Source organism: Poecilia formosa, unplaced genomic scaffold (genome assembly GCF_000485575.1).
Source record: "Poecilia formosa unplaced genomic scaffold, Poecilia_formosa-5.1.2 Scaffold0, whole genome shotgun sequence".
Taxonomy (NCBI): Eukaryota; Metazoa; Chordata; class Actinopteri; order Cyprinodontiformes; family Poeciliidae; genus Poecilia; species Poecilia formosa.
In genome coordinates this window covers 5,686,568-5,710,893 of record NW_006799939.1, presented here as the reverse complement: position 1 = coordinate 5,710,893, position 24,326 = coordinate 5,686,568, and the positions used below count along the sequence as shown (strand labels likewise).

The window sequence follows — 24,326 nt, the reverse complement described above, 5'->3', positions numbered from 1 at the left end:
CACATGTTTTTTATTGAAGCATTTCACAGTCACACTGGACGGGTTATGGCTGATATTGTCTCATTTATCATTCTTCTTCCTCTCTTACAGCTAGCTATGGAGCTTACCCCATCTGTAAAGGCTGCTCGGTGTGCTCCAGGGATAACGGCTGCGTGAACTGCCAGCCCAAACTCTTCCTGTTCTTGCGAAGGGAGAGGATGAGGCAGTACGGCGAGTGTCTTCACGACTGTCCAGCCGGATACTATGGCATGCGCAGCCCTGAAATCAACATGTGCTCCAGTAAGGACCCCCACCCTTCACCCCAAACTCTTCCTCACCTTCAATCCCACCATGCAGGCCTCAACTACACCCCCACTTTGGTTTCCCCCATTTTCCCACAGTGCTCGATTTACTGTCAGTTATCAAGAGGAGACACACATACCTCACAATTTGAATGGTTTGTCTGTCCGCTCAGGTTGATGTTAGTGAAGCTTCATCTTAGCATCGCATCCCTCGGGATGAGCCTGCTGTTTCTCATCCGTCTGTAACACCATCCTAACCCTTTAATGCAAAACATGCCCAAGTTATGAGGCTGTCTAAAGGTACAGAAATCCAGGAGAAGTCATAAATAACTCACTATTCTGAAAAAACAGCTTTACTTCAGTTTGTGCTTCTTTTTCCACGATGCTATCTCAGATCATCAAATAAATGTTAATAGTAGGAAAATTCCAATTTTTAATGATTTCATTAAATAAGATAAAAAGTTATTCAAATTAACCCGGCTCTGTGTGATAAATAACTAATTGACTCATGTTAAATTATAAACGAACTATCAAAGATATGACAAATTTAGTTTTCACCACTGAGTGCACAATGACACACCTGAGAGGTCTTAGAAGAGCTCAGAAAAACAGTTCACTACGACCTTCACTTCCCTTTGGCTGTGATCGGATTAAAGAAAGAGCCCCCCACCCCCGAAAAAAAATATATTAGCAACCATTTCACAGTTCAAAGGCTAAAGCCACAACTGACCAAAAACCAATATTTCATTTGCCAAAAAAAACATTTTCATGAGCCAAAGGCAAAAATATTTTTGCCGATGGATGAGACAAAAGTGGAAAACAGGTGAAGGAAATAATGAATTTAAAACAAGCATGAACTCTTTCGCCTGGAAAAGGATTTACGAGGAAGACTGAATGTAGTTTTCATTGCCTCAGTTTTATTTACTGTTTCCGAGATGAAAGCATTTTCCATATTTTGGCAATCGTCACTCCTTTGTTGCAGATTTTTTTTATGGCATGCAAAACACTTTTGGTCTCGGGCTTTAAGAGAGGCCACACCTTTGGTCTCCGTGGCTCCGAGGAATTTCTGGTTTACAGTTAATGAAAAATCCAAACAATAACACTGACAAATCAAAATGTTCTCAAGCGTAGTTGTTAAAGAATAACACTCAAATCCAATTAATGAAAAGTACCTTTCTCCTCCTTATGTAGCACCCTGATCTCATAACCTTATGTTAACATTGATTATGCTCGGAGAGACGGAGAGGGACTTTGTAGGTTTATGCAGAGCCCGAGGTGTTGGCTGAGTGTTTCGTATGAAAACAGTGAGAAACTTGAAGCTTTTTGGTTCCCTGAGCCAAACTTCTGACAGACGCACTAAAAACGTATCCCCAGCGGACGGTATCTGAACCTTAAGGCTGAAATATATAAACATGTAGCAACTCCTGAGACAGAAAAGTACTACATTCTGCTTACCCGATCACAGCTGACCTAGAAACAAATAAATCTTTTATGTTAATTATATCTGCAAAAGTGAAACACAAGTTAAAGAAAAAAAATATATAAGTAAGGTAAATAGTGAGACATACAATAGGCTACGTCACCGTTGGTCGAAAATGCGATAAAAGTAGAATTTAATGCTATTAACCCTACGGAAGTTGCGAGAGGCATGCTCATCAGTTTTGTTCTTTCACCTTCCCAATAATTTAATTTACAATTTGGGAACTGCCTGTAAGATTTCAGCTGCTCCTTAAGGTTTCATGTCCGGTCTTGAGTAGAATACTGTTCTGCATTTTGCAGATTTTTCTGTTTCAGAACGACTTCTTTAAACCAATGATTACTGAGAAGCTTCTGTGGAACTTGCTGACAGTCTGAGGAGGCAATTCAGTCATTTGAATCAGATGTGTTGGAGTAGGGACAGATCGAAGCGCCTGCCCACGCCAACACGAATAGCTTGCAAAAGGAGATTTTTCTGCTACGTTTAAACACCGAAAAACACAGTCTTGGGTAAGAAAAGCTGATTTTTATTTACATTTTTTCAAAATCGGAATGCTCGTTGCACATGTTAAACATTCCCAAATTCTTTAATCTCTCTAAAATACACAATAGTGGTCAATAAAGAATATATATTTTTCCCAAGTAACTTCATCCAGACTTGAAAAACCAGCAAGCGGCGGGTTTTTGTCCAGACACACGTCTGTTTGCTAAATCAGCACCACAGCTCCCGTCCAGTTTTATTAATACTTAGCATATTAGAAGGAACGTCCTATGCTCCTCAGACATTATAAACTGTTGTCGTTTCTTACTTAACTGAAAGAGAAAGACATCTTGTTCTTGGGTAATAAAAGCGATTTTATTTACGTCAACTGAAGCATGGAGAACCACTGTATTCCCATCGTGTTTGATTGAATTTTGACCAGCAGTTTCTGATGCTTGGCTGGATAATCTGGACCCTTTGCCTTACACAGCGCTGTTAGAGCAGCATCTTGTATTGTCACGTAGCATTAGATCTCAGGACGAGGCTCACTTTGATGCGATCGCTGTTTCACTCAGTGCTCTTTAATCCAGTTTTGGATTTGGCCTTCTTCCTCAGCTGCTCTCCATGTGTCATCTTTTGTTTTTGTTTTTTAAATTAAACGATTCAAGTCCAGTCTCCATGAACTGATCTTTTATTGGTTTAGATGTAAAATTATGTTGTTTTTTTCTTGAGCTGGTCCAGCTAACTGGTTCCCAAAGGCTCAAATATGTCTACAACAAACGACAGTGAGAAATTAATGGCCGCGGCAGTGAGAGCCGCCTTGCGCTTTTGGTTTTTGCAGGGGCCCGGAGCTCGGTGTTACGACTCTGTTGTCATGAGCTTTTTAAACATGACTTCTAGAAATCACTGAAGGAGCAGCAGCTGCTTGTTATTATCCCATAGTTTGTCTGTGTGAGCTTATCTCATTCAAGATTTTTTTTTTGTGGACTCCCTGACTAAAGAAAAACAAAAGCTAGACAAGGATAAGGTCTACACACTCAGCCACTTACTGGGCTGAAACCTCACTGTTTTTCGCCACACAACTACAGATTTCAAAGGTACCAGTTACCTACTGTTCAGGTTACTGGTGCTGTTCAGTAGGTAACCAGATGACAAAAAGGCATCAAAACTGCCAGTATGCCAGTGATATGTAAAGTAGGTGTGTGGGCTATGGTTCAGGGTCAGGCTATGGTCCGTTGAAAGACCTCAGGATAGCAAAGACAGCGAGGGTGTGTAGAGGAAGTAACTCTGAGTTTTGCTAGAGTCAAATGGCTGTATACACTGGCAGCTCTCTTCCCATCAACTCGCTCTCATTCAAGCTCCTTGTTTCTTGTTCTAAATCTGGAGGGTATTTCCACCACACAGTCTGGCCAAGGGAAAGAACAGTTGCTTTTGGCCTTTGAGCTTTGTCAAGGGACATCTAATCATCACAGCTTTGCTAACCGCTCTTTTAGATTTGCCAGTCAGTAGAATGGATCCATAAAACCAAGCCCTTCTACATGCTAACGGTAGCCAGAAACAGACTGTTATTTTCATTTCACTTTTTTATTATCTAAAAGAAGAAGAAAAAAAGTAAACTGTGGACTGTCTGTGCTTGAATGCTCGCATGAGGTTTGAGCGGCGTGAGTACGTGCGAGCGCTAGAGCTGGCTGAGCATAAATAAGTGGAGGTGGGCATATCACAGACGGTGTGAAGAAGCTAGAAGGACCGCTGACACATCTGTTATCCCCGATCTCCCTCTGGAAGGTCCTGATTGGCAGGAACACCACCTCTGCCTCACCTATTGCTGTGCTAGGGAGGAAAGGAGCGCCCGAGTGGAAAAAAAAAACAAAAAAAAAGCCCCACAGTGGAGAGTTGGGAGGAAAATGGCAGCTCTAACCTTTGTTGCGAACTCCTGCCATCTGCACCCCCGCACGACATGGCTGGGTGGCAGTGAGGAAGCCAAACAGCCTTTGTGTCAGCCAAACCTAGAGCCTAGAGAGTAGGTCAGGGCTGTTCAACATTGGTTGTGAGGTAAAGATGGAGAAGATAGAAAAACATGGTTTGTTTTCCCATTTTCTTTCTGCCAGGCATTTTTACAACATCTGCACTTCGGACGTGGCGATCAGAGGCTGGGCACACCCTCTTGTGCTCAGATGAGAATACATCTGACAACTAACCTGTCAGGTCTATCAGCTCTCCAAGACATATCTCTGTCTCAACACACCGAATGTTCATGCTAATTACTTGAGTGAGTGCGCACGGAGCTTTGAGAAGAAGCAGGAAGTGACTGAAGCTGACACGTGGCTTTAAGTGTCCTCGATAAAATCATCGGGTTACTCATCCAGACCACAGCTGAGGGGCCGTCGTCTGCCAAGCAGGGCTATTAGATCCCAAGTCACATTTGGTGACTCATCTCTCAGCTTCAGATTCGCTTGAGATAAAATCTCAAGAACGACACAGAAACGAGTAAAAATGCAAGACGCGATCGCGGCGTAACCCGCAGAAAACGTCACCTATGTCAGTGGCATCTTGTGCAGCTCTTCTGAGCAGTCATGAGGCTTTTCCGCTTTTCCGCTCATAATATAATGACTCATGGCCAGAACCAGTCCGAGAGATAATAAGGATAATACATTTAAGTCCGGGGAACAGGAGGCCTTCACTGGGATCCAGTGACCTCATTACGTCTCATTAGTCTCCCTGTGGCACCTAGATGAAGACTTTAAAGGTGGTCCTGAGGTTAATCCCACTGGGGTAATGAACCCACTCCCTTGTGTCTTTTGCTCTGGCACTGCTGTACATGTTGCTTTCGCATTTGATGTGTGTATTAGCTCCCTCCCTCGTCCCCTCACCGTGGTCTAGATGGTCCTTGATTGAGCCGTCAATCCCCGTCGGCCCAACTCGTTCTGATAACCTCTGACCCCTCCGTCTTCATCGTGACGTCCATGGTGCCTCATTTGTGTTCAACCTCCTCCATCCATCACAGGGCGACATTATCATCTCATCACAAAAGCCTTTTTTACGCCGCTCCCTGTTTACATCAGAGATGGGAAACCAAAAAGTGACGCTTTAATCAAAGGCTCGTTAAACGCTACCGTCGTTGGCAGGATCCTGTATTTCATACAGCTGTGTTAGTGATGTTTGCCAACAATAACCAAGACTAGCACAACAAGCTCAGTGCATAAGAGCGCTGACAGATGTTCTTCGTCTCCTGCTCACTTCCTTTTCTCTTTTTTACAATTCACTTTGTGAACTAGGACTCTCTCAGGTGATGACAAGTCTGAGAAGTCTACAGCATGTTGAAAATATTAAGGAACACTTTGTGCTTTTCAGTTTGTGATGCTTTAACTTGCTCCCCGTGTTGCAGTTGGGCTGTACCAGCTTCCAGCATGGCAGACTGTGTTTAGTCTGGACAGAGATGCAGTTTCTCCCAGACAGGAATAAGGGGTGCGGGGGGAGGCAAGAAGTTTGAAAAGAACACTAAGCAAAAAAAAAAAGAAAAGAAAGAAAGAAAAAAGTCATAAATACAGCTCCTTGCAAAAGTATTTATACCCCTTGATTATTTTCAATTGTCACGTTACAACCACAAACTTACACAGGCTCAAGCTGAGTGCGATGGAGAACATCTGTGAGTTTTACCACAGATTCACAGTTGGACTCAGATCTGGACTTTGACTGGGCCATTCTAACAGAAGCTTTAATCTAAACCATTTATTCTAGATCTGTCTTCACATTTTTGAGTGATTGTACTACTGATTTTCTTCCACATTTGCCCTGTATTTTCCTCCATACAGCTTCCTAAACCAGCTTCACTGTGTCTGCTGGATAAAAGCATAGCCACACCATGACGCTGCCCCCTACATGTTTCACATTAACGATGGTATATATATATAGATACTCAGTGCTACTTTTGTATCGATCCTTGTCTGAGCAGACCACCTTTTATCGATGTTTGCAGCAGAAAATTGAAAATGTTACATCTTGTTTTTGACAATGTTTTCTTTCTGGCCATCCTTCTATGTAGCCCAGTTAATGGTCATCCTAACAGACACCTGAGCTGTGGATCTCTGCACCTCCTCCCCAATTACTGCAGGCCACTTGGCTTCTTCTCTGATGGATTCTCTCCTTTTCGAATTTGAAAACCACGTCTTATTTTCCTACCACTACACAATTATGCTTTAAATTGAAGCATATACATTTCTATCAAAATAGTATGAATTCTGTGACGTAATCAAAAGGCCAGTATTGTGTAAAATCAACTTTTTTTAAACTTTGCACTATGTTATAATGTTCTCTCATCAGAAACGTACTTGGAGTGTTGCTTTGATTGTTTCATGCATGTTTGAGAAATCCTTTAATCTCCCATGGTAATCATTCAGTTGTCCAAAACGCCTAGTTGGACCTAGCTCCGCCTCCTCAGAGCTGCAGTTTCTAAACTTCTAAGCTTCCGCCTCACAGAGCACTCTCGTCTGGCTCATCTCCTGCAGACTAGCCAGCAGCAATTAGCAAACGCCTGGTGGAACTGAGCATCAGCTGAGTTCATTATACCAGCTACTTCTCAGTGCAACACTGGTAAAAACATTGTTAAAGGTTTAATAGAAGAATGATAACTTCCTGAAGGTGGAGTTTTAGAAAAAGCAGGAGTTTCTTAAAGAGACAGTGCCCCGATTTCAAGCCGTTAAATTACAAAGTCAAACTTCTTTTAAGTCATATTTGATATATACAGCATTTTTATAACTGAAGGTAACTCGACTGTGCCATAAAATGACACTCTGTGTCTGGAAAACACATAATATTTCCCCTTTAAATATATATAAATATATTTTTAAAAAAAAGTTCAAGAGGTCATAACACATTTTTAGTCTGTTTAGGTTCTAAAATAAGCATGGAGCACGGGAGATAAGAAAACACGCTTAATAATTACACGGGGTGTCTAAATGTGTACATGTGGGACGCAGAGTAGAAAGGCAAACTGCCGGAGACGTGAGTTACGGTCAGCGCAGTCACGTTTTCCACCGCACAGCTTTATTGTAGAGTGAGCCTAACTCTAACCATATCTTATTGGCATGTGTGCGATTGTGCAGAGCGTGTGCGTTCACGGTTTGTTTAGACTGGTCGGGAAAGCGTGAGACCAGAGTGAGTGGGCCGAGGCCATACTTGAGGGTTCAAAGTGAAGCGGGGAGGGACCCCCTCGTTTTGCAGGAATGCCGAGGAGGAGGCCTGATGGTTAGCTGGAGATGGTGTAATTAAGGGGTGTGATTGTGAGAAACCTTCCCTTCTCCGGGCTCTGCAGAAAGGGTCACAGATAAAAGAGCGAGCGCCTCAACTGTCTCGTCCATCTCCGCCCGTAGAAAGAAAGTCTTTTGGGTTCCAGAGCGAGAGATGATGACCTACCTGGGACGCCCCCACACCCACCCATTCGCCCGGAGGCCTCAGATGGAGGTTGGACGTTGAGGGTATCGGGGGGCATGTGTAGAGTCTCTGAGAAGCAGCATAAATTAGACAGCTCTGTGAGGCTCCTTCTAATCATGTGGGGCTGTGCGTCGCCCTGTTGGTGCGGTCGTTGTAATTTAGCTCGGCTCGACGTGTCATTTGCAGGGACCTTGATGACACATTGCCGTGCCTTTTCTTCGGACGACGAGGGCGTGGCGTGAGACACAAAGTTTTTGCAGTTGCGTTTGCCGACAAAACCGGTCCCCCGCCGCCGCCACCGCCACCTCTCAGTTGCGAACTCTTTCGGTTACGAAGCCAAAACACCGAAGGCCCCCGAAACCAGCTTTTGTCGTTGCAACCCATCATTCAGAAATTTAATGAAAAGCTGACTTTCCAATAATTTTTGTGGGGGGTTGGGTTATGGAAAAATATGAAGATATGGAAAATATACAATAGCATTACAGACACTATTGTTCTTTTTGCAGCACCCCGTATTGAAAGCATGTGAGCTGGTGTGTTTTGCATGTGTAGTTTTGGATGAACCTTGCAGAAAGAGGTCAGCTTCCATCAGTTCCTCATCGTCTCTCTGCTTTTTTTTTTTTTCTTTGGTGTGTGTGTTTTCACACTTTTGATTTACTTGCTTTGAACAAAAGCCGGAACGCAAGGGTTTCAGTTCTCTACAATAACAATACAGCGATTCCCCCATGTGAAATAATTCACAAATCTTCTACCATTTTAAATTTTCTAACAAGAGAGAGTATAATCCATTCAACCCCCTTTTTCCCCAAACACTTTAGCTCCGAATCAATTCCACATGAAGCGGATTTCTGAGACCCAGATGACTTTTCTTCTTTCTCTGTTTCTCCCTCCAGGGTGCAGGATAGACAACTGCGAGTCCTGCTTCAGCAAAGACTTCTGCACCAAGTGCAAATCTGGTTTTTACCTGCACAAAGGGCGCTGCTTTGATAAGTGCCCCGAGGGCTTTGCCCCGCTGGAAGACACAATGGAGTGTGGAGGTATGGACAACCGAACAGAGTCAGGCACATCGAGAGAAAAAATGGGAACATTGAAGAATGTTTGCATTTTTTCATCACCTGTCTAAATCGGCAGGTTTAGACAGACAGATTTAGTTCTAAATTGCCAGACCAATAAGAAATTATTTTTCTATTACAGTAATATCATGTTATGCCCTCGTTATGGAGAGTGGATTCATATGAAAGATGACTGACTTGGCAGTTGTCCAGTCATTGCCGTAGAAGCTGGCTGTTCACAGAGACCTGTAACAACACATGAACGTTGAGTGGAAGGAAAAAATATGGTGTAAAACGGTACGAAATGTCATGCTTCCAAGTGTTGAAAAAGTTGAGGGAGACATTTTAAAAGCAGATCTTGATATCAGTTCACTCACCTGACCTGAAAAAAGTAGCAAATCTTTGGAATTTTTCCCAGAGGAAGAAAAGAGACACTGGATCAAACAAGGCAGGTGAGCCTGGGCCTCCTTAACGCTGCTGCAAAGGTCTATTGATTTAGTAATTCAAGCAAAAGGAGCCCCAACCAATGACTCAGTGCAAATACTGTCAAATTGAATAAAAATAGAATTTATATCTCAATGAATCTCATTTGTCAGATTAGAAGTACTGTTTGAAAATAATAACCTATAACTGGTATTAAACATGCTTTCCATTAAGCTAACATTTATGTTTTTAATAATATATGTTTTTGGTATTGGTCTGATGTAATACTCTAATTTAAATGTCATGTTTTAAGTAGCTGTAGGTGGAAAATAATAAGAAACAAAGCATCCATCGTTGTGTTATTAATCTATATAATGTGCTTCCATCTCAAATACATGAGCTTTTCATGTATCATGTAGAGTTAATATTCTAATTTATCGAAGGACTCTGTGCTGGCATTTTAATTGACTAACATTTCAATATTAAAAACACTTTTCTTATTGGTCTTCTGTATTCTAATAATCTGAGAAAGCAAGTCGTGAATCAAAATCATCAAATTTGTCTCTGAAAACAAAATTCTTGACGTCTCAATTTGAATACGAGCTCACAGGACCCCAGTGAAGCTAAGCTAACCGGTGTGAAAATCTAAATGTAGGAGTCCTACAGTTGTCTCTGATGAACACTGCTCTGTAATTTGATGGCACGCCACTTGTTTCTGTGTAACCCTTCACAGAGGGCTGCGAGGTGGGCCAGTGGAGCGAGTGGGGAGCCTGCACCAGGAGAAACAAAACCTGTGGCTATAAGTGGGGTCTGGAGACCCGGACGCGGCACATTGTTAAGAAACCCCCCAAGGACACAATACCGTGTCCCACCATTGCCGAGTCCAGGATGTGCAAAATGGCCATGAGACACTGCAGGAGAGGTAAGGAGCACCCGCGGGCGCCTGTCGATTGTGCGTTTTACAGAAAGTTGAGCCGATCTCCGTCTTCTCCTGCGTCGCGTCACCCTCACGCTCCGGCTTTTGTTTTCATGGTCTGAGCGACTGAGGTTCACTGCGGCGCTTCTCCTCTTTGCTTTTCCCAAAGTAGCTCTTGTTCCAGCCAGCTCTTTTTTTTCTTTTTTTTCCCGGGGCTTATTTCCCACCATCTCCCTTCCTCTCCTCTGCGGAATCCTTCAAAGTATAATCTGCAGGTTTCCTCAATGGCCGTCTCTGTTTCCTCCTGTCAGCTTGAGAGATTTCTGCGGTATTCAGAGCATGTATGTCAGGCCATTATGTGAGAAGAAGTCGATGGAATTTCTCTGTGTGCGCGTACGGCTAAAGGAAATGTAAACATATTTAAAGGATAAACCATTTTTTTTCTTTCTCAGATGGTCCAGACACGCCATTTGGCAACGAGGGCCTCTGTTAGTGACGCTTTCAAAATAAATGTCTTTTTCCCCTTAATGTGCTTTAACATCGCTCATAAACTTGGGATTAGGATAGGCCCAAATGTAAATATTTAATGCCCCAAATAAGGAAGCGATTACAGTGGCAGATATCAGTCAATCAACAATTTAAAAGAAAAAGAGACACGCTAACTTCAAGGATTTTTCTCCATTTTTGGATTGGGCTTGCTGAACAGAACGGTCACTTAGCGAAGTGGTGAAAGAGTAAATAAACTTGAAATAAACCCTGATAGTTTCTCATATTTCAGCGCTCAGAGGGCTGCTGACTGGGTTGGAAACTGTGATCCCATGGCACATTTAGTACTTAATGTCCCGTCTTGTTTGTCAGAGAGTTTCCCTCCAAAATGCCGTGCACCTCACGATTCCGCCATGGCTACTTGACCTTTTTTTCGAGAAGACTTTATGACCATCCTAAATCAAAACTTGGCAATGCTCTGCACAGAAGCAACGTTTCTTTTTTAAGTTTTTTTTGTTTCCTTGTTGGTGTAGTCAGCGATTGTAAAACTTGCGCAGAGGCCAGCAGAATACTTAAACCCAGTTGTATGAAAAGCCCTCTTCTCGTCCAGATAGCGTGTTCCAGCTCTAGTGGCCACTGGTCGAGTGTAAAAGTGTCACTGCGTATGCATCTCAGGACTCCTCCAGCATGTGAAATGCTGTGGTGGGCCTGTTTAATAAAGGCAACATTTCATACTTAAGCATGTGTTGTTAATTCCGCACTCCTTGTGAAAAACCCCACTTGGCAAAAGCCGGTGAAACGCAACACTCTACAGTTCAAGTAAAAAATTTAAAAAAACAGGAAAAACTGGAGCCCCAGAGGTTGAACGGGAGGAGAAGCTCCGCGCAGACGCAGGGGCTGTTGCATGGAAGTTCAAGGAACTACGTGGTGACATGATCGCTTTCAGTGGGTGATAATGACGAGTAACTCTGTAGGAGGGAGGTCACTGTCTCTAGTGAAAGAAAGCCTTCAAAGTCTGCATGAGAAAGCAGGAAAAGAACTAGGAAAAGATATTTGCATAGAGTTATTTTTGTTACGATAAGCAATAAATCAATTAATGGCATGATAAATTAAAATGAGTGCAATAACTTTCCTTTCGACAACACTTGTCCTCTTTAGGTAAGGTAGGGCAATTTTATTTTAGATAGCACATTTTCAGCAACAAGGCAATTCAAAGTGCTTTACATGAGTTAAAAGGAAATACAAACAAAATAACAAACCAAAGGCAAAAAAAAGAGGAAAGAAAACTAATCTAATGTTGTTCTGAAGTATGTCAACTAAGTGCTCCTGTTCAGGGTTGCTAACTATCTAATTCCATTTCTAAATAGTGTTTAATAACGTTGAAAAGTCTGCATTTTGAGAAACGCCGCAAACGCCTGGTACGAAGCAGTTAGTTTGCACTGCCTGTCACTATTGTTGTTTTGGATGTTTTAAAATGTTTTCCATTTCCAGTGTTAAATGTTCTTTAGAAATCAAAGTTTTTTTGATTTTTGAGTGGGGTATACATATGTGCGTGATCCATTGTTATTATTCTGATATTAGTCCAAACTGGCCTCGAAATGACAATATTATCATTTGTTGCGATAATATTTGGGACAGTGTATCGTCCTACAAATGTGTTATTTTGCCAAGTTCATACCCCATGAAGCAGTTCCATATTTTGTCACATTTCCTCTTCAAGCATTTTGAAGGTGATGCATCATTTTTGCCTTCACTTTATAGTTATGCAGTACTACAGCAGGTTTTGCGCATCACATGGAATCCCTTTCAGATACTGCGGATGATGTGGCTCTGGCATAACGAAAAGTGAAAAAGTTCATTATGTTACAAATTGCGAGGCATTGTACAAAAGTTGCAAATAATCATTCGCACCACGGTAAGAGAAGAGCAGTCCAGTCAAATTTATTTGTAAAGCACATTCCAGTAACAACACAGCTCACAATTCTTCACCTTATAAACTCATCTGTACACGTTGCAATGCCACAAAGTACCTTTTCTGTTTAGAAAGAAACCAAATTAAAACTTAGCACACGATTCCGAGAGTCAGAAGTGGATAAAATGTTTAAAATAGCTTAGAGTTAAAAACAAAAACACCTTAGTCATGTCTTTTTTTATGAGCTACCAGTGTTTGGGATAAGCACAGAGTTATATAGCTATTTTGTAAAGACGCTGGATTAATTGGAAACAGAAAATAAGAGAAAGTCATGGCTACACTGGTCTGATCCGCCAGGGTTGTTTTTCTGTTTACAACCAAACTGAAATCACTCTGGACTTTGCTGTTGGGTCTCCCAGCATTATCAAAAGGACACATGCATTTTGAAGAGAATCCGCGGCAATAACAGCAATGGTCCTCCTGCCCGGTCTTGTTTGCATGACTTGGTCCCCATGTTAAAAAGGGGAACCGAAGGGGCGAAACCGAGAGCCTCAGATGATATCGGGATGAAAAGCATTTTCACAGCAAACACCACGGTCGCACAAACCGTGGCTGATGTGTTCCCTGCTGAGTGTACACACCGCACATCACTCATGCTGCTGGGATTCATTTAACGCTCTCTGTCTGTGTTTAGTCGAATACGGTTAGCTCAATCAAACTCCTCACGTTCAGCAGAAATAAAAAAACAAAAATTGGTTCTGTGGGACATTTTTGAGCGAGTTCAGATAGTCCATGTTTTCTACCCGATTTGTGGAGTAATGAGTCGACTCCTCGTCCGCTTAGCATTTCCACTGGACCCCTGGGATATTAAAAACACTCATCCGCACTCTAGATCGCCACTGCGCGAGTTGAAAACAATAGAGAGACGTTATTAATAGCTGCTCTGGCCCTATCAGCGTCGATGGCTGATAACACTGGGAAATCCCCACAGTGATTTCCCAGCAACTCATCTGACTCACTGGTTTCGCAAAAACACATTCGATTTCTCTCTGATTCTTCTTCCTCTCGTCTGCATCTACATTTTGGCTCCAATAACCTTTGACCAGGCAATATTGGATGTTGGGGAAACAACTTACAAGTGTTAAGGCAACTGCAGCTCCAATGATATCAGTAATCCCTGATTTGAGACTTAAGAGGGAAACGGTAAACGTAAATCAGACCATAGTCTGATTTATGACCGTTTTCTACAAATCGGCTTTTGGATACTTGGATGATCTTGAACGTAACTCAACTGATGTTTCCTGCTTGCTAAGTTTGTTGATCAAAGTCATTTTGTCTTTCTGATTTTTAAGGCTTTCCCTTAAAATATATTTTTTAGGATGAATCTTTATGCACATCCCAAACCTAAAGAACTCACTTTCATATGCACAATATTTGCCTAAACTGATACTAGATAGCACTATCCAACATTGTGGTCTTTTACAATGAATCAAAGAAAGACTCCACAAAACTGAATCTCCATGACTCAAAGAGTATGATATCCTCAAACACAGGGCTTGACAAAAAAAGAAAAAAAAATTGACAGAGTTGCGGTTTGGGATTGGCTGTAAATTCACACAATCTAATGGTTGCCATCAAACACGATAAAAATGACATTTTTCATCACACAAGTCCCTTTTTTTTTTTTTTTTTTACCCCACAGAAGAACAGAAGTTTTATAGTACGCAGTTATGAAACCAGATTTATAGCATAGCAAATTTTGGACCTGATAACCCAAACACGCTAAAGACCCGACTTTCCAGAGCAGTGCCGTGCAATTTATACTCAAAATCTGCCTTTGAGTGCCGGGCTGAAGCCACAAAGGCTCACAAACACCGTGCTGACCTCATGGAAAGAAAGAGGCAACGAGGAAAAGAGGCGAAGGATAAGAGAGAAGAAACATCTAGTGATTATCTCGGTCATTGGATCTCCGTAAAGGCCCGCGAGTTGAGAGGCTAACGGGCCTTTTGTGGAAGTATCGATCTCCCGTGTGTGTAACCAGAGAAACTCTTGCTGCTGTAGGCCTTAGCCGAGGCCAAGCCATCCATCTCATCAGTCATCCGACTGTAAGGATTCAGTCAGCACTGATTCTCTAAGTCATAACTTCTCTGTACAGTTTGTTTTTGTACTCTAATTGCTCGTGCCTCTTGTTCCAATCCAACTACCATCAAGTTGATGCATGTTCTGCAGCAGTGCTGCAAAGGCATAAAAAAATCCCACCTAGCCTAAGTGGACTACTTAGATACCCCTTTGTAGTGAGACATGCGATGATTAGCAGGATTTAAAGCTGCAGTATGTAGCTTTCATTACAAATATGGTTTTCTACATATCTGAAACTGTCACTTTGCTATGACAGATAATCTGAGAAAAAATAATCAATCTCCTCCACCTTCTCCCAGTTGCCGACTGAAGAAATGCACCGCTCCCAGTCAAAAACAACCAATCAGAGCCAAGAGGAGGGTCTTAGTGCTGCCAGTCAACCTCGTGTACGTGTTGCTCATTGTGCTGATGACGGAGAAGCAACTCACTGTGCCAGAAAAAAAAGTGTATCTGCTGGAGGGATGAGCAGCATGCTCACAAGCTGATTGGCAGCTTTAAGGCCCTCCTCCTGGCTCTGATTGGTTGTTCCTGTTTAGCACTGGGGACATCAGATGAGCTTCATTTTTTTCCACAGATGATGTGTCTCATACTTTACTGTCACCACATAGTTTCAACAAATATGTAAAAAAAAATAAAATAAAATTTTTTTGCAAAAGTTACATACTGCACCTTTATTGCCAATTAACATCAATGAAAGGTGACCGGAGAAAAGTCTGCAGTCTGGTCTGAGAAGATATGATGAATATGAATGTTGTGATGCATCGCATCATTACCTTGTTGTTTTTTTTTTCCTGAAATAAGTAAAGGTTTCATTAGTCAAACACTGTGTTTCAGTCACCCCTGACCATTTTTCCATATATTTTGTATTTACTTTGCACCTTATGATGTCCCCAGATAGAACAGTGAGAAGAATTTGGTTGGTGAATTCTGTCCACAGCCAGTCTGGTTGGTCGGTGCGTTCACAGTATGGCGGACATCCTCGATCTCGCCGCATGCCGACCATCTGGCCGCGTCGCCGCGCCTGTTAAAGGAATCACCACATCAGCAACTCCTATCTGCTGGCAGGCCTAGCACACAGGCGCACAGCGGACGCTCCTGCATTTGTCGGACCATGTGTTACGCAATTTTGCTGTTTAATCTAACCATGCCAAGGGGATTTAAGCCCTGGCGAATGATGTCACTCACTTCTGAGCATTTTAATTACTCACGGCATGATCACATCTGAGCGTGGCCTGTGTTTAGCTTGGAAACCCGACACCCAAACACATTTCTGGATTTCCTTTTTGTCAAATGCAGCCTTCTTACATCAAACCTGCTTTTTTTTTTTTCAAATAAAAAAATAAAACAAATGCAGACGTTTAACTTGAGCCTAATTGATGGAGCGTGTTCTCGTGTCTGCGAAACAGCACACAGTGCAGCGTGGTGGGGAGTTAGAACTACGTTTTTCTCCACACGGGGAGAAAAACATCTGACGTTGTGAACAGAATATATTTGCGCTCCTGTCATTTCATCAGCAACCGTTTCCAGCGAGTAACAAACGGAGCCAATCCCGTGCTTTCTTAAATCTTTACGAGTGATGTTCGGGCTTAAAATGAACTCGGAACTTCTGAATGAGAGAGCCGTTTCACGGCTGACAGGTCCCGCTCCGATTTCTGCCACTGTGGAATGACAGGTGGTGATTAACAGTGATCTCTGGCCCGGCTGATATCACAGACAATCCGGATCAGTTCTTCCCACCAGCGGGAGTGGAGCAAGATGTGCTTTCCCAGGACAGAAGGAGAGCACTAATTGGCCACCACCCTGTCAAAGTGATTATTTGTGGCCCTTACTGCAATCTATTGTGACTGATGGAGCCACAGCTTAATCTTCATTTAATAAGGCCTCTCTGTAGGGGCTGACACAGTAGCTGGTAAGAAGGAACCTAAATGGCACTCTGCCTCATTCGACCAGCAGCAGCGGCTTGGCTGTGGGCACGGGGTCCGGGGTGGTGTCTGATTGGTCAGAATCACATGCCAGTGCCACCCACTATGACAGCTTACATTACATAATTATTTAAAGAAAAAATTCCCCCTAAATCTGGTTGTGAAGTAAAAGCACCGCATGGCTCTGTGTACAATATTGTGAAATCTATTGAGGCAGAATATTTTGGAATTTTTGTCTTTTGAAAAGAAAAAAAAAGCTACATATACCTCTAAAGGGTTGTTTTGCTGCTGTAGTTGTGATCATATCTTGATCTGCTGGATTTTTGAAAAAATAAAAATAAAAAAATAAAATCTTGATTAAGATTATCTCTTTTTTTAGATCTTTTTTTTTGTTTACGCTTTTCTAAATCAAATGTTTGCTCTAAGCTTAAAGTGCCTTTTATCTACGTGGAGATGATGTGATGGTTTAGTATGCATGTAATATGTTTCAAATTTGAGCTTCACCAAAGGATTTGAAGGTAGAAAATTAAGCAAGATGTCAAGAAGAGAATTGTGGACCATCACAAGTCTGCTTCATCCTTTGGTATAATTCCCAGATGCCTGAATGAAACAAGTATAAAAACAATGTTTTGTCCAAACATCAAGGAGACACTCACTGGAGACCGTCAAGGAGGAAACAACCTCCTTGATGAAAAGCAGACGGGTTTTGTGTCCGAGAGATGAATGTTTTTGGTCCAAATGTGCTGACCAATATAATAATAAAAGCAGAAACCTTTATGAAGAATCTTGTTAAAGGTAGTTAGACAGTGCCACTATCCACATAAAAATGAGTTCTTTACCAACATGGGCTGAAGGCTATTCGGTGAGGAAGAAGCCAGAACTCCAGAAACAACATAAGAATCCAGATTACAACTTCCAAATGCACTCAGGGGCAAAGGCTGTGGGTTTTGGTTGTTTGATGGAACTAAATTTGAAGTATTTGACCATCGTTACATTTCAATTTCACAAAATAGATGGCATCGTGGAGAAATTTAGATTTAGGAGGCTTCTTGAACGGGCTAACAACTCTTTCCTTACAACACATAGCTTCATCAGATCTCTACCTATCTGACTCAACACATTCAGTAAAAAATGCTCATCTCCCATTGCTTAGGATGGGGGGAGTTTCTAAGTGTTCTCATAAAGGTCTTTGACATTTCAGCTCAGAATAAGTTGAAAACAAACCAAAACTATAGAAAGGGTTTCATAACTGCAGTGTTTTGCTTCAAATGTTGTTTTTAGAGGGTTTAGTCGGGGTCACTTCACACAGACAGACTGGAAGCTACCGCAACCACTACAGTCGTCGTCACTGTCCTCTCATTGTGTGCACGCAAGTGAACAAGTTTTATATTTTTTATAAGTATGTCGAACTGATAATCTATGTTCCTGTCTGGGCTTTGCAGAGATGGCCTAAAACCAAACATTTGGATTTTGTTTTCAGCTTCTCGCCATGTGCCAGTGTTAAATCTTTCATTGCGATAAAATTACAAGCATTCGCCTCTGCTCTGGGTACATTCCTCACTTTAGTGAGCAGGGTAGGGAGTTTATGATGCTGGAGACCGAGAGGAACGGGAGTGGGGAGGAGGGTTCTCTGATTAACTTCCCGCTAGGTGCCTCTGCTCTCTGACCAAAATAAATATCGCTGCTGTCATTTTGACAGCAACTGTCTTCGGAGGGCAATTTTTTGAAGCACCCCATGATCCTGTTGGCTCTTAGATGGAGAATCCATCGTCATACCACAGGCATGAGCCATAAACATGTGGATGCCTTTCAAAGACCATGGGGTGGAGGGAGGTAGCAGAGGAGGGGTTAGCCGCACTCACCAGGGCTCCATTCTCCACATTATTGTCATCTGGTCGTTTCCATGCAGGAAGAAAGAGGAGGGGTGCGAGGGAAGGACGTGTTTAGATCACTGGGCCTGATTGAGTGGTAGCTTTCTTGTACTGCCTTTTGTAGGCTCATCTTCACCTTTCGGATGATCGACTCTCTGTTGATGTTGTCGCTATCGGCTAAGCCGCAGATATTCTAATAGTGCAGCTTACATTTCTGATGCAGAATATGTTTACCACTGCAGATACTCCGCAACTACAATGTGAAGTAAAAAAAACAAAAAAAAAAACAAAAGAGAGACTTGAGGTTAAATCAGTCATTGCTCAGTTGGGAGACATAAAGTTGTTTGGTTCTCCGCTCTGAATGTGACTTTAATGAAGATAAGGGACTCTGGAAGGGTGTTTGAGACTTCACTTGTCATCCTCTGGCAGAGGAATTAAGGCATTTGAGCCAGCATCAACAACCGTAAAACAGAGGATGTAGAGTCGAAAACAAATCGGTCCAGAGATGGAAAGAACCAGAACAGTCAAAGCGGACTGCTTTCTTGTTGTCATGCCCCACAAACAGGATCAACTCCGCCCCCAACCCCACTGTGCAGCGTGCAAGCCAATCTCGGCCATGACACGGTCAGAGATGTATAGCCAACGTTCACCAGACGTTTTCTTCACGGGCAAATGGAGACATTTACACCCCGTGATTTTATTTTATTTTATTTTATTTTTTACAGCAATAGTAATGCAGTCTTTACAAGGATGGCTTGCAACAGCTTGCGCGAAGATCTTTGAAGTGTGCTCGAAGTTTTTTACAAAACGCTCCACTCCAGACTTCCAGCTTTATCGGTGATTGATGTTTCACAAAACGGAGTTGACCAAAGCGGATTTGTGGGGTCGTCGAATGCGTCTTCTTTTAAATCCACCGGCTGATTGGTTTTAACAGAACAGTTTCAGTGGTGGCACGTTGTAAAATTGGTAATAAAACTTATTCCTGCTCATTAAGACGAGGTACTATGTTTTGATTTCAGGAACGTATTGATGGTCTACTTGTATTTTTCCTGGTCTGGAACAGATTAAAGTTGACAGTAAGTCAAGTTTCCTCATTGGACTAATCGTAGCTTGAAGCAGGCCCCCGTATCGGAAGTCCTCGCGTTGTATTTAGATAAGCGGAGATGGTTGGAGTGGGCTCATTGCGCCTCCTCTTTCTGTCTGCCAGACCTCCAGTCCAGAGCTGCTGCCAGCTCTCCTGTGGGCCTGCGGATCTTTTCATCTCCCCATCCGCAACACGCCAGACAGATGAGGATGCACATGCACGCAGACATCCACAAAACCAGAATGTGAGAAACATGTAACAGACACCGGCAAATATTTAAAGAGGCCCCACAAGCAGAAGAAGTCGCCACATTATCTGCTCCCTTCCCCAGCCCGGTTTGCTCCGTCTTTCCCCGGTCTCGCGCTCGGATGACACGAGCCTGCTTGTGTATCGCGTATCATTGTGCTTGGCCGGGAGAACAATGTGCATGCCACAGAAGAACAGGTTTTTTGAGGTACGCGTCTCACGGAAGACGCTTTTTCGGGCACTGCAGTGCTCCCTCACCAGTGGTCTGGCGAGAGGAGTAAAGAAGAAAGGCGTGGAGTCAAACAGGGGAGCCTGAAAACATCTGGTGAACAGTTGCTCTGGCTGAGCCATCAGGAGCCCCTCTTCCCTTAACTCCTCTTCCCACATCCCTTTCCTCCATTTCTCTATCTCTTGAGGCTGTCTTTATTAGAGACATCGCAGCTTTTAATTACAGCTGGTCATTCCCAGTGAGGGCTGCTGACCCACTCATAGCAGTGAGACTGGACCCACTGTGCAGACATGCAGACACAACAAACATTCAAGTACAGGCCTGCTGGCCCTCGCCTGCTTATGCTTCTGGGTGTTTTTTGTGCACTGACAGTGATAAATACAGGGGGTGTTGACTCACACCACCGCCATTACGGTGGTAAGTAGAGGCCAGAGCCCGCCTAAAAGTTCTGAAGAGCGCTCCACTATCATCAGTATGAAAAAGCACAACACAAGGTGATGTAACGAGGAATTTGCACATTTCTGACCTTAACATGATTTGTCACTGCATGAAAGACATATCTTTAACACAGCCCTCTTGACTAGCAAAAGCTCTGACTTATTTCAGCTTGACTGATGGCAAATTTAGAGTATTTTACTTTTTCGATATGCATACTTTGAAATGCACAGTACAAAGATTTAGAATGACTTAAAATAAAAGCCTTTGTTCATCGCTCTGCTTTGTACAGAAGATCAGGTATTGAGAAACGACTTGGTCGCTGGAGGTGTGGAGTTTAAAATTTGATCCATTTGCTAGCATTTGGCCATGATGTATGCAATGCGCCACATTCAGCGCTATGAAGCTTACTGGAAATCGCCTGCGCTGTAAACAACCATCCTCCACTGCGGAGAGAAAAGTGCTGAGTCGAACAAGATGGCTCAGTACTTTGTTAATGTTAATTCAATATTTTGAATCGTGGCCAAAAAGCTTTTTCTGCTGCCATTGCCGAACTACAATTATAAAACTACAATTATAAAACAGGGCAGAAACTCAACATCATTGTTCACAACTCCTACTTCTTCTGATAGGCCCAGTTGAAAATGTACGAGAGAAATCCAGCTAAATGGGAGAAAGTCCCATTTAGAGATCAATTCTCATCTCTGAGAGAGAAGAGAATTGATCGCATTCTCATCGCTCTCAGAGATGAGAATGCGCTCAATTTTATAAAACTTTTTATAAAACTTTTTTGGACAATTGGAACATAACGTAAGTGGTGGAAAACTAATCTCATCGTCTCATTGGCCAGACACAGTGATGACAGCACCATGGTGGGGGATGCTCTTTTTATGAACAGTGATAGAAGGTCAGAGTTGATGGGAAAATGGACGGCGCTAAATACATGCTAGACTTAAAGAAAACCTGTTGATTGGAGACCTTGGTGGAGTTTAACTTTCCAGCAGGAGAACAACATTAGAACACTGCGTATTTAGAATAATCCAGTCCAAACTTGAATCTTCCAATATTTTAAGATTTTTATTTGTAAAATCTTCTTAAAACCCATCTATAATTTTTCTTGCCCATCACACTTATTTTGTGTGGTATCACAAAAAAAAAAAAAAAAAAAAAAAAAAAAAAAAAACAGTCCTAAAATTTATCTTTGAGATTGTTGCAGCAAGCCAAAACATGGAAAAGATTTGACATACATACTCTTGTAAAGTACCGCATTGTTTGAATGAGATATCTCTCCAAGGAAAACTTCAGGACATGATTAACGGGTCAATGTCATGACACTCATGCCGTTCCAGGTAACATATCAAATCCTTTCAAAACACAAACGCGCCATCCCGCTGAGTGGAAGGGTTCAAGAGCATGATCCCGACAAGCTATGAGAGCACTCTTCCGGATTAGCTGGAGGGGAGGTTAAATATCCCTTTGAGTTGATTTCTGTATGCTACATCCTAGTGACATGCTACAAACCTCTCTTCGGAGAGGTGAGACCCTTAAATGACCGTGGAAATTGCGGCGTAATCGTACTCAGCTAATCACAACAGGAAAATGCCTGCCATATGCGTCGAGGCCTACTGTCTGCGTTCCCGTCAGTTGAAGGCGTGTTATTGACAAGAGTGTGACTTGTGTCTTGAACAGGCTGTGACTCTTAGCTGCCCCTCTCTGTGATCATATCTGTCAGAGCCACTCAGCTGTCTGTCCGCCTGGTGTTTGACAAGTGTTTGATGCAGCGCAGGCCTTAAAGAGGATCAAGCCCTTCCTGCACTGGCCTTTACCTCTGTGCCTGTGCAACAGGATCTCTACGAACATCAAAAACGCCCCCCTACCCCTTCATCTCGCCCCCTTCTTCCAATGTCAACTAAGATACTATTTTTATCAAAAGATATGCGCAGTCCGCTTAGTCATCACAGGAGACTAAACAAAACCCACGTTTGAGAGTTAGCCGAGGAATCAAAGAAAACAAAAAAGAGCCGGGCCGTCTTGATTCCTTCATCACTCGCCATTGCACGGGGATTGTGGAGTGATCCTGATGGCCCCTGTCTCTGTTTTTGTGTCTAAGCCTGTCAGACTTAGCCTGGCTTCCCACTTGTTAAGAGCTGGTCTTGTTTCGGGACAGTTGTGCCCCCCCCATGACCAGGAGGGATTTCCTTCTGAATTTCCCTGTAGAGGGAAGGAGGGGGCATGAGAGGACTTGTGCAGAGATGAGACTCGTGCTTGACAATTTCCTTCTACATCCTTTTTTGTTCCCCTTGCAGTCTCCCTGAGACAATGGGGATTCAGGCATGGTGGGGAAAAAAAATAAAGAAAAAGAGAGACAGTGTGCGTGTCCTCTCTGTGGAAAACACTAATGTAGAACATAGTTGTAAGCATCTGTCTTTTCAGGCCACATATGGTCTCATTTTTATGTCTTGATATTTCCATATCACTCTATTTAGCATTGTTACGACTGTCAAACCCTCTTGCACAGTTCGTATGCGTATACCAAATTTGAAACTTGGACACAGCCGCTCCAGTTTCTTCCGTTGGTTTTTGAACTGCGGTGATGAAGCTTTGGGTTTGGCATTCAGCGTTTCAGTCTTTTGTGAGCGAGGAGAAGTAAGCATGTTTGGATGAGAGGGTAGAGTTGAAGACAGATATTTGAAATGCGATAGTATTTTTGATCCTCCAGTACACACCATTGTACCGAATGTGGAAAAGGACCACCTCATCACTGATCAGACGGAGTTTATTGAGATTGTACAGCCAGCTGGCATTTGTAAAGGCCTGCTCGGGCAACACTCGCCTTCAACATTTACAACTGTTTCAGCAGACGGCATTCGCAACAATGTTTAGGAATTCTGCTCAGTGGTTTCACATCACAGGCTACCATTTAGACCACTCACTTAAAATTGCACAGAGGCAAGGTCGACCGGAGGGCACGCATCATGAGCCGAGCCTGTAGTTTATGAGTGCGCGCACACACACAGAGACACACACGTTAATACATTCCAGAAAGAGCATAGCAGAGCAGCCGTAGAGATTCTCACACTAAGCCTCGCTGAAACAAGTTGGCATGGCCCCACTTGATGCTATTAGCGCACTGCTAATCATGTGTTTCTTTTCGGATCACTGCTTACGGCGCTCATGGCTTTCGAGGATTCACGAAAACACTGTTGCAACGTCACATCAGCATTTAGCGTCTGCTAATCACTAGGTAGTGGAAGCTGTGTTACCTTCTTTGGTGAGCCTCTTGTCCTTTCTTCCTAGAAGTTACACTTTTCTACAAATACTTCTCCCAAGCAAAAAAAAAAGAAAAGAGAAAAAGGATTTGCCACTACTTTGTCAAAAAGGTTATGAACCTCAAAGGTTGCATAAGTGAGACAATATGATTGGCAAGATTTATTTCTCAGTTTGACAGAGGATTAGCTTCCTGCAGGAAAGAATGAGACGTGATTTATGCAACTCTAGCCTATTGTGTGGCATTATGGAATAGATGCATTTTATGGCACGTATTTAAGCAAAACTGCAGTGACAAACACTGTTTGCAGTAGATATAACTAATTTCTGGTTATTATGTAACAATGTTTTTTTTTTCCCAAAGTCTCAAATGTGTTGTGTTAAAGCTGACTCAGTTTGGGTTATGTTGCCAACTCAGTCCTGGGTCAAATGAGCCATGTCGATTAAACAAAATATCTTGAGCTTGGGTAGGATTCATCATATTGGGTTAGGCTTTAATAAGTATCTAATTCTAAGGTTATTCAATAGTAGCCAAGAATGACCCAAAACCTAATGTGACATTTGGATTGAAGTGAATGGTTTGTATATGTTGCTTAAATCTTCAAAGAAAATGACCTCATAATGTTAAATATGACTATTGATGGAAAAAAAAAGCTGGTACTAAAATTCATACTTG

General features: G+C 42.6%; 1 protein-coding gene across 2 annotated transcripts in view; it reads left to right on the top strand.

Annotated features, from left to right (window-relative positions):
• Window positions 1-24,326, top strand: part of rspo2 (R-spondin 2) — an 82,013-nt gene that overhangs the window by 41,639 nt on the left and 16,048 nt on the right. For both annotated transcript variants that reach the window (XM_007563013.2, XM_007562939.2), the window contains 3 exons: window positions 91-279; window positions 8,562-8,705; window positions 9,877-10,065. In XM_007563013.2, coding sequence (XP_007563075.1) covers window positions 91-279; window positions 8,562-8,705; window positions 9,877-10,065 — 522 coding nt within the window. The remainder of the gene's footprint in view (window positions 1-90; window positions 280-8,561; window positions 8,706-9,876; window positions 10,066-24,326) is intronic.